Here is a 10,000-nt window from a genome sequence, read left to right as displayed (position 1 = left end):
GCACGCCTACGAGAAGCAGGTACGCCAATAACAATACTGTAATAATAATAACAACAACAGCAATACTAAATGAATAAATCAATAAATAACCATTTGTACTGCTCAATTTATACAATATGCAGCTCAATGTTCTTTACTGTAACAAATTTTCAAAAACACAGGATCATTATATAATGCCGGGTAGCCAACTCAAAACCACAACAATGTTCTCACGGTGAAAATACTGTGATTTGCCTTTCCATCATTGCCTTCTGTACCAATGCTTCTGTTGAACTGTGGCCCCCTTCATAGCATAAGCTTTGTATCAGGGGCCTATACCTAGAAGCTGGTTCAGGACTAAACCAGGTTAAGTTAAGAGGTAAATCATCTAATAGAAGAGCCTGGAGTCCTCAATGAGGTCCTCAACCAGCTTCGTAGTATAGGCCCCTGGTCTGTGAAGTGCTTCACTGAAGATCTGAGTGATTTGTTGATCTGATTGCGCTTTGGGGTCCACTTGCCACCAATTACACCCTGATACATCACACCATGTCATTACGCTACACTCCCCCAAAGGCACTGGTAATTCATTCATTCATTCATTCAGTCATGGGTAAACAGTTAGGCCGTCAGACTTGTAGCCCAAAGGTTACCGGTTCGAATCCCGACCCGCCAGGTTGGTGGGGGGAGTAATTAACCAGTGCTCTCCTCCATCCTCCTCCATGACTGAGGTACCCTGAGCATGGTACCGTCCCTCTGCACTGCTCCCTTGGGACAGGTGAGGCATGAATGCAATTTCGTTGTGTGCAGTGTGCAGTGAACACTTCTGTGCTGTGGAGTGCTGTGTCACAATGACAATGGGAGTTGGAGTTTCCCAGTTGGGCTTTCACTTTCTCACTTTATTCCTTCCTGTCCGTCAGCACCCCTGGCTGGACCTGACGTCGCTGGGCTTCCCGTATCTGCTGGACTTCACAGCCATGCTGCAGACCAACCGGCAGAGCCAGCGGCGCCGGAGGCTGCGTCGCCGCATGGACCTGGCCTACCCGCTCATCGCCGGGGCCATCCCCAAGTCCCAGTCCTGGCCCGTGGGGGGCGGTGCGCGGGGCGGAGGCGGCGCCGGGGGAGGAGGGCCCACCTGCTCCTGCACCCAGTGCCTATTGGTCAACAGCACGCGGGCAGCGTCCAATGCCATTCTGGCGTCGCAGAGGAGAGGAGGGGGCGGCGGGGCCGGGGCGAAAGGGGCGGCGGTCAGGCAGAGCAATACGTTCGGAGGGACCACGAACACGGCGAACAACTGGTCATCGGGGACGATGGGGAACAATATATCGGTCGGAGGAGGAGGCGGAGGAGGGAAGGGGGATGGTGGTGGTGGTGGTGGTGGAGGGGGCTTTGGCTGCTCCCAGGCCCTAGTGCCCCATAACACACACTCACACTCGCACACACACTCGCATCACGTGCTCACCATCAACGGGCAGAATAACCTGAACCGGCCTGGAACACAACAACGCATCGCCATGACGACCAACAGAGGAGCCATCCCACCAGGGTGAGACACACACACACACTCACACACAATCATGAACACTGACACAAAGACAGACACAAAAATTCACAAACACACACACATGAAATGCTCATGAACAGACACACACACATACACACATACACACAGACACACAAACACACACACATACACACACACACACACTCACACACACACAGACACACACACACACACACACACACACACTTGTTTCCATGGTTCATGGGGACCACGTTTTTAATCATCACTTCTGGGGACCACCCTTTCTAGAGGTCCTACAAGTCTGAAAAAAATCAGGTAAAGTATGCATTGGTCAGTAAGCCTAAACACACCTTCAAACCTTTGAAAATGCAATGTAGTGTTTTCCCCATGCTTTATGGGGACTTCCGTAAAAACGGGTCAATGTGTTTACAGGGGACGCTATTTGCATAAATTTACATACTTCACACAAATGTGTATTTTACTTGTGGGGACCTCTTTTTTTTTTTTTTTTTTTTTTTTTTTTATGCCACCTTAAACAGGGAAGACAGACAGTGTGCATATATTTGTACCTTTGGTTGTAGCAGCATATTGTCCAATATACATTGAAAAACAAAAACCGGTACACACAAGCAGCAACACTCAAGTCCGCCTCACCCATACACACCTTCATGCACACATCCAAATGTCAGCAATTAATCAACAATAACAAAAAGAGAAACCCTCCCACCCCAGTGAGTGATCTGCAATCTGCAAAACATATTGCATCTGGGAGTTTAACTTCTACTGTAGCGGTATCTGGAAAGATGCAGATTGACTCGTGTTGTGCAAGTGATGAGGATGATTCTTAAAAGGATGGCCATTGTGACAAATTTCACTATTATAAATACTACCCATGTCAACACATTACCTTTTGAATCGGTTCAAAACCTTCATGGCTATTTAAAAAATGTGCTAACAGGGTAACAGCTGTGCCTGAATGATTAGATCTGTGGAACTAACTCCAGTATCCGCTAAATATATGGAGACTGATTCCCAAGTGTAAAAAAAATATATATCATGTCTGGTCTTGTTAGCCTATGAAGACTGCGCAACTACTCAGTCAACTCATCCACACAAAAATCAAACCAATTTGACTTGTACATCATACCTTTTATTAAACAAGGTAAATTAGCGGAGAACTCTTCATTTCTTCACATATTACAATTTTGCAACACACAGTATATCACGAAAGGGAGTACACCCCTCAAAGTTTTGCAGATTTTTGAGTATATCTTTTCATAGGAAAGCATTACAGAAATTTCACTTTGACACAATGATTAGTGACCTTTTAACAACATATTTAACCTCTTTAATTTCTTGTTCAAACATGAATGGCTGTATTTTGTTTTTTTCTGAGTGAACATGTACTCACAAAAGTGAGTACACCCCAGATTAAAATCTGGTAGAGAAGGGGCTGTGTTGGCTCGAATCGTCTCGAAATGAAACTAAATCATCATCATCATCTAACTAAATCATCATCATCGTCATCAGTGTGCGTTTCAACCTTTATTTGCATTGAACTTTTACATTTTGAGTCTGCATCTGGCTTAAATAGATTGGTGTGAGATTTGCAGATCCTGTTATTCTCCATAGGATTGCATTCAAATCTCACACGAATCTATTTAAGCCAGATGCAGACTCAAAATGTAAAAGTTCAATGCAAAGAAAGGTTGAAACGCACACTGATGACCTCCCTTTTCATTTTAATCTGGGGTGTACTCACTTTTGTGAGTACATGTTCAAACATTCTTGGCTGTATTTTGTTTTTTTTCTGAGTGAACAAGAAATTTAAGCGGTTACATATGTCGTTAAAAGGTAACTAATCATTGTGTCCAAGTGAAATTTCTGCAATGCTTTCCTATGAAAAGATATACTCACAAATCTGCTAAAACTGTGAGGGGTGTATTCACTTTCGTGATATACTGTACACATCTACAACTTCTGCGATACCATAAAGCATCAAGCTTTTAAAGAAATACCTGCCAAACTGAACAATTGGCATCATAAAACTACATATCAAAGAAAAAAACAAAACTTCTCTACAACCCTTTTCTTTGTAATTGCCATACTATTTACCCAGTGTTTTGACTATTCCTTTTTTCCTCCCTTCCTCCATCCTTTCCTTCTTCCTTCTTTCCTCCCTCCTCCATTCCTTTCTCTATCCTCCTTCCCTTCTTTCCACCTTCCCCTCCATCTCTCTTTCCTCCCTCCTTTCTGTCCTCCCTCCCTCTTTCCTTCTTCCTCTACTTAACTTTCTTTCCTCCATCCGTCTTTCTTGCCTCCATCCTTCCCTCTTCTTTCTTCCGAGGACAACAAGAGGGTTAAATCTAGACATTTAGATTAGACTACTTAGACATTTTCCTTTTTAAGGCTGTAATCCGGTTGTACACATAAAATTTCAAGTTCTGCCAGTCTCTGTTCCTGAGAGCTTCAGGTTCAGCCCTTAAACATTTTTCACAATCACTCTTTGACGGTACAGTACAAGATCGGATGAACTGATTCATTTGCCTCTCTACTGCCCTAATCTCTGTCGGCTGCCAGCGTGCTCTTTTCTGTGGAGCTTTACCTGTAAGTGAGGAGACAAAAACAAAAGTTTTATTAACAGTGTAAGGGAGACGCTACAGTTCCAAGTCCTGTGCCAGTACATACAGTACAAGTGAAATTAAGAGGCTGATCAGAGCTGAGATAAGCATCGGTAGTCAATGATTTGATCAGTTTACAGCTGACAAATTTACAGCCGAGCCACAACTTGTGATTAGATGGCATTATAGGCCATAAGAAAGGCCCTTAAAAGTGTTTTAGTTTTTGAGGTTCCTTCCGGACGTGGAACAAACAAGAATGTTTTCTGTACATATTCAATAATGTCACTGCAGTATTTATGTCTTTAGATGACATTATTTTGAGTGCTGTTGGAGCAATTAACTACAGTGTTTGCACAGTAAAGCGCTGATTCACCAGACCTCATTCACAAAACAAACATTTTAACAGTTTGCGTGTCGTCTTGCAGACAGACGACACAAAGCAATAATTCAGACTTTTTATGAATCTGCATCATGTCGTCAATTCGGGATACTTTTGATCACTTTATTACGACTAAATCTTGTGAATATCTGAGTTTATTTTGATGTGGCTAATGACACTTTGTTTTGGTGTACAGGCAGTAACATTACACTGCGAACCCTAACAGTGAAATAAAATCACTTTTTATAGCTTAAACTAAAATGTAAACAATGTATTGAGTTACCCAGAGCATTGTTATTCTTGTCCTTCACGTAAAGTGTGGTACCTGACGCTTGCATTGTGACCGCTGAGCTTTTCCCTCTATTTTAATGATCTCCTCATGATTGACAATACTCCGCCAGCAGATGATATTGTGAATGTAGCTCTCAATGCGTATTGAAGACCTTTCGGTCTTCTTTGATATCTCCGAACCATTTTGTCAGAAATTTTATATTATTTCCTTTGGTATACCCCTCACTGATATAGCTGAAAACTTTTCATGCTAGGAGCGAAAGCTTGACAGGCGTAGCAACAGTATCCAAGGGGGGCGGGACTTAGCAAAGGGTCAATTTGTACTGAAATACAAATTACAGTCCACCAGTGCTTGGGCGCCACCAGACTGAGGGTTGCAATGATGGTTCTCATTAATCTCCTGTCCTCAAATCTGGTGATATTACAATACAAAAAGAGTAAAAAACAAACAAAAAAACATCACCTTTGGAGGAATGTCCCACAGTACTGACTCCAGATGATGATCCATGCTCTGCTGATGGCAGTTGTTGCTTGTCTGTTGAGTTTTCATTCCTCACAGCATCTGCAACAGTTTCCTCTGTTGACGGTTCTATGACATACACACAATGTACCTGATAAGACATACTTCAAATGCACTACAAACATTCTGGTCATAGAAAACAAAAGTAGGTCATTTATTGTTGCAAAAATGCTTCAAATTACAAAAAGAAAAATCTGTGCAAACAACAAGTTTCAAAAAACTGTTTTCTTCATTAACTATATCTAAATATTCTTTAATAATTGATTAAGTTGGGGTGATATCTACTTCACGTCACATTGTTGCATCCAGTATTAACTTGACAAAAGTTTGTTTCACAAAAGAGGAAAAACAACAATTACCTTTGGAGGAATGTTCCACAGTACTGACTCCAGAAGATGATCCGTGCTCTGCTGATGGCAGTTTTTGTTGCTTGTCTGTTGAGTTTTCATTCCTCAAAGTATCTGCAACAGTTTCCTCTGTTGACGGTTCGATGACATTCACACAAAGACATACTTCAAAAGTAATACAAACATTCTGGTCATAGAAAACAAAAGTAGGTCATTTATTGTTGCAAGAATGCAACAATAACCTCAACCTGGTGGAGCAAGAGGAGTCACGCCAGCTCAGCTGCCTTCATCAATAAAACCCGGTCATAAAACCCGGTTTATAATGTTTAAGTTGCCTTTAGATGACATTATTTCGAGTGTTGTTAGAGCAATTAACTACAGTGTTTGCACAGTACAGCGCTGAACCACCAGACCTCATTCACAAAAACATTTTAACAGTTGTTTGCGTGTCGTCTTGCAGACAGACCTCACAAAGAAACAATTCAGACTTTTTATGAATCTGCATCATGATATTGTCATTTCGGGATACTTTTGATCACTTTAGTACGATTAAATCTCATGAAAATCTGAGTTTATTTTGGTGTGCCTAATGTTTTGGTGTTCAGGCCGCGCACAACGCAAACTCTAGCGGTGAAATGAAATCCCTTATTACACCTTTAAAAACAATCATCTTACTCTTTTTTTTTTTTACATGAAATTACTGAAACATACCATCAACAGGAAATGAACGATTTCCATCCTCTCCGCATGAATCTTCCTCATCACTCCCCATAACGTTTTCTGCAGGAGACATGACACGCTTATAATTTGGTCAGACAAAATGAAAAGACGATACATCAAGTACAGTGAAAATAAAATATACCATTTGGGTCAATTGTGATTTCGTCCAAGTTCTTTCCATGGAACTCAGCCAGTCTTCCTTTCTCTAGTGCCAGCAGAACTTTACTGATCTTTGCCAGTTGGAGGGTCTTGTCAGGGAGTCGATAAAACTCTCGGTGGATCCTGATATCGTGACCAAGAAAGTTTGCTAGTTGGTCCATCTCGGTGTCAGTCATGTTGAGCACTGTTGATAGAGTTGCAGCGTGTTTTCGCAGTTTGGTTGATGACAATGCCTTTGGACACTTTGCGCCAGATGACTTTGCAAAGCCACGTATACAGTCTGAGCCACGGAAATGTGACATAGCTGAAGGTCTTGCAAACAAGTAAGGATTATCACCAAGAACCCCGCAGGCATCTCTTTGCTGAACGAGGAGTTCCAAAGCATGGAGCATTTTTGGAGTCAGGAGAATTGGAACTGGTCTGCCTCGCTTTCCTCTGGTGACAATTCTGGAGAAATGTCTGCAGAGCTTTTTTTCTACCTCTGAGAGTGCCCAGTCCAAGTCCTCATGGGGATCTGATGTGTCCCTTGACAAAAAAGCCGACAAGGGCATGCTTGACACCTCTCCTTCTCTGCGTCTGTTAAACATGATGGTGTCTGTTAAACAAACTTTTGCAAGGTCAATCCAAGCCTTTGTCGAGGGACTTTCAGACAATGTGATGCAACATTCATCTAGTTTTTGACTGAGAAACTGGTGCATTCTTTGCACATCCTCGGTAAAGGGCATCACAGTGGGTGCATTCCACTTGGCCTCAACGATGTTCCTTAGTGCTGTTGCAGAAACCAATGCATTCCACTTCTCGTTGTGCACTTCTTGGAACTCAGATGCACGCTTCACAAGCTCTTGGTTGCCGGTAATGAGTCCTTGAGCTTTCAAGAGCTTGCTGACTTTTACCAAAGCATTTCCAAGTTTTGTTGCCAGTGAGGGAATGACAAATGCGTTGGTACTGCTCTCATAGCCACAAGTACTTTTGACAGCTTTGACCATCTCCACATAATTCGCAGGATTAATGAAATCCTCAATCTTTCTTAGCCTGGTATTTTTCCTGGCATTGTCCAGCAGTCGTCCCAATTCACGCATTCTTTCACGGATGCACTGTTGACTTTTTAATGTCATTCCACCTTTATTGAGCAAGTGCTCTCCATATTCAATAATGACATGGTCATTCTTAATTATTTCTGTGACAGGACCCGGATTCATGGCACTGACAACTTTCCAAAGCTGCTTGCTGATATGTGAAGGCACAGGCGCAGTGTATGCACATAGAGCCTGAACACGGTTCTTGCCAGGTTTTGGGTTGACTGATCCAGACTTGAATCTACAAACTCGCATATGTCTCCATAGAACATTTCGTGTGAAAAGTCCCTGGCAGTGTGCACAGTGCATGAAGTCACTTCCCTGCGCTTCTTTTGGTGGCCGTTTACATGGGACAAGTTGTCCCTTTCCTGACTCCATCACAGTAGCATTATGGGCATAGTTGCCTTTGTTCCGAATATATTCTAGCTGATCTTTTCTCTCTTTGGACTGTTTTGGAAAGCTAAAAGCTCTCGCCACATCCACCATATTTTTGTGTGCATGTTCCAAATGTCTTGCCATTTTGGCATATGGCTTTTTGCAATACAAGCAATAGTGTCTCTTATCGTAGCATCTCTTGCCATTTTTATTTTGGTGAGCACCAACTACTAGAAGATCATTGGTTCGCTGACTTGAGCAGGGTTCTTCCTCTACACCAAGTTCCAGGCAGGGTTCTTCCTCTACAGAGGATTCAGATGCAACGGAGTGGGTGTCCAATCCAGGTGTTGTGGTGTCACATTCAAAAGGCATATCTGAGCCAAGGTTTAGACGAGAATGAAGAAGTCTTTTTTTTCTTGGAGTGAGGTCAATAGTAGAATCACTGTCAGTGTCCGGGTCAGTATCAGGAACATACTCGTCTTCATCTCCACTGACTGATGATGTGGTATCATACAGTTCTGTGTCTTCAAGAAATATGTCATTCTGAAATAAATAAAAAGAAGTCACTTGGACATATTTTCTCTAAAATAAACACTCCATTAAATCATGTACTTTATGAAAGATTGTGGAACATTTCCACAATGTTAATCCAGGCAGTTAGTTGTGGACTTACCATAATGCTTTTTGTCCGTCTTAGTCTTGGTACAATTTCTTCATTCTCATTATGGAAGTCCTCCAGACTCTGTAAAAATAAGCAACAACTTAAATCATTATACAGTATGAAATTAAACTGAAAGTACAAAAAAAAGTAGTGTATGAAGCTAAATGAGACTCAAACATTCTTTAGAGAATCATAGTAAAATGTAGTGACAGAAGTTTTTAAGCCATTACTTAAGGAAATGTCTATCTTCAATACAACAAGCTTCATGAGGACTTTAATACACACCATGTTATCATCCTTCACGGGGACTAAGCATCTCTGGATGTTATTTAACACTAATAGTATCATAAGTACATTGTGGGGACATCGTAAATGTGTTGGATTACAGTGATATTTAGGCCAAAAGAAAATGCCCAGACAGGTTCAGATCCATCTTAAAAGTGCTTTTATCTTTTGCCTCATTGAGGCATTAGATTTAACTGTTAGTAGATCTGATCGACAATAAATTAACTGCACAATGACCCCATTTGCTTTACTTAGTTACTTAAACCTAAGAGAGGCTGTAAAATAAACGTCAAGTGATGAAGGTGAATGTACCTGTTGAGGACTGTCCTGTGGACACGAAGCTGCTTCCATCTGTTTCTCAGACACGGCAAGAGGATGGGACGTCTTTGTAGGATGAATATCCAGGGCACACAATGTCATCTGCAATGATGTATAAAGAAAACAATGGAAAAATTAAGACCTTAATGTGCCCACCATATAAAACTCAAGTAAATAAAAATACATGTTCAAGGATCTTTAAACTTTAGTACATGCCAAAACACCAGACTTCAGAGAAAAGAAAACACCAAATTGTAATATTTCAGACTAATGAGTAAACCTGTGTTTGCTTTAACACATTTCAATACAACAAGCTTCATGGGGACTTTAATACACACCATGTTATCATCCTTCACGGGGACTAAGCATCTATGGATGTTATTTAACACTAATAGTATCATAAGTACATTGTGGGGACATCGTAAATGTGTTGGATTACAGTGATATTTAGGCCAAAAGAAAATGCCCAGACAGGTTCAGATCCATCTTAAAAGTGCTTTTATCTTTTGCCTCATTGAGGCATTAGATTTAACTGTTAGTAGATCTGATCGACAATAAATTACCCTCACAATGACCCCATTTGCTTTATTTAGTGCGACTGTGGTCTGGAGGTAGAGCAGTCGTCCACCAATCGGAAGATCAGTGGTTTGATTCTTGGCTTCTCCATGTCGATGTGTCCTTGGGCAAGACACTTAACCCAAAATTACTCCCAAAGGCATTGGTGTATGAATGTGAATGTATAACTCT

The 10,000-nt window shown here is 41.5% G+C and overlaps 2 protein-coding genes across 3 annotated transcripts in view; one reads left to right on the top strand and one right to left on the bottom strand.

The window, feature by feature from the left end:
• dtx1 (deltex 1, E3 ubiquitin ligase) overlaps positions 1-10,000 on the top strand; it is an 84,639-nt gene that overhangs the window by 37,372 nt on the left and 37,267 nt on the right. Inside the window, exons 3-4 of the mRNA XM_063195480.1 lie at positions 1-19; positions 897-1,522. The exon at positions 1-19 is cut by the window's left edge and continues 130 nt beyond it. Coding sequence (XP_063051550.1) covers positions 1-19; positions 897-1,522 — 645 coding nt within the window. The remainder of the gene's footprint in view (positions 20-896; positions 1,523-10,000) is intronic.
• On the bottom strand, positions 1,720-9,981 carry LOC134446173 (uncharacterized). 2 transcript variants are annotated; one of them, XM_063195478.1, is made up of 7 exons: positions 9,248-9,981; positions 8,663-8,731; positions 6,522-8,532; positions 6,371-6,439; positions 5,672-5,788; positions 5,256-5,381; positions 1,720-1,802 (listed from the first exon to the last, which is right to left on the bottom strand). In XM_063195478.1, the coding sequence occupies exons 1-7, from the start codon at positions 9,353-9,355 to the stop codon at positions 1,795-1,797; spliced, it is 2,508 nt and encodes an 835-aa protein (XP_063051548.1). In that variant the 5' UTR covers positions 9,356-9,981; the 3' UTR covers positions 1,720-1,794. The 2 variants fall into 2 exon arrangements, with proteins under 2 accessions (XP_063051548.1, XP_063051547.1); XM_063195477.1 differs by lacking the exon at positions 1,720-1,802 and adding an exon at positions 3,409-4,106.

Source organism: Engraulis encrasicolus, chromosome 3 (genome assembly GCF_034702125.1).
Source record: "Engraulis encrasicolus isolate BLACKSEA-1 chromosome 3, IST_EnEncr_1.0, whole genome shotgun sequence".
Classification (NCBI taxonomy): domain Eukaryota; kingdom Metazoa; phylum Chordata; class Actinopteri; order Clupeiformes; family Engraulidae; genus Engraulis; species Engraulis encrasicolus.
This window is presented reverse-complemented; position numbering and strand designations above follow the sequence as displayed.

Bases quoted from the DNA above. Each gene is read 5' to 3' on its own strand.
- LOC134446173 (XM_063195477.1), bottom strand. From the start codon at position 9,355: ATGACATTGTGTGCCCTGGATATTCATCCTACAAAGACGTCCCATCCT. The intron at 6,440-6,521 runs GTATATTTTATT...TGTCTCCTGCAG, and splicing joins AATCACAATTGACCCAAATG to AAAACGTTATGGGGAGTGAT. The intron at 5,382-5,671 runs GTAATTGTTGTT...TGTATGTCATAG, and splicing joins TGTGGAACATTCCTCCAAAG to AACCGTCAACAGAGGAAACT.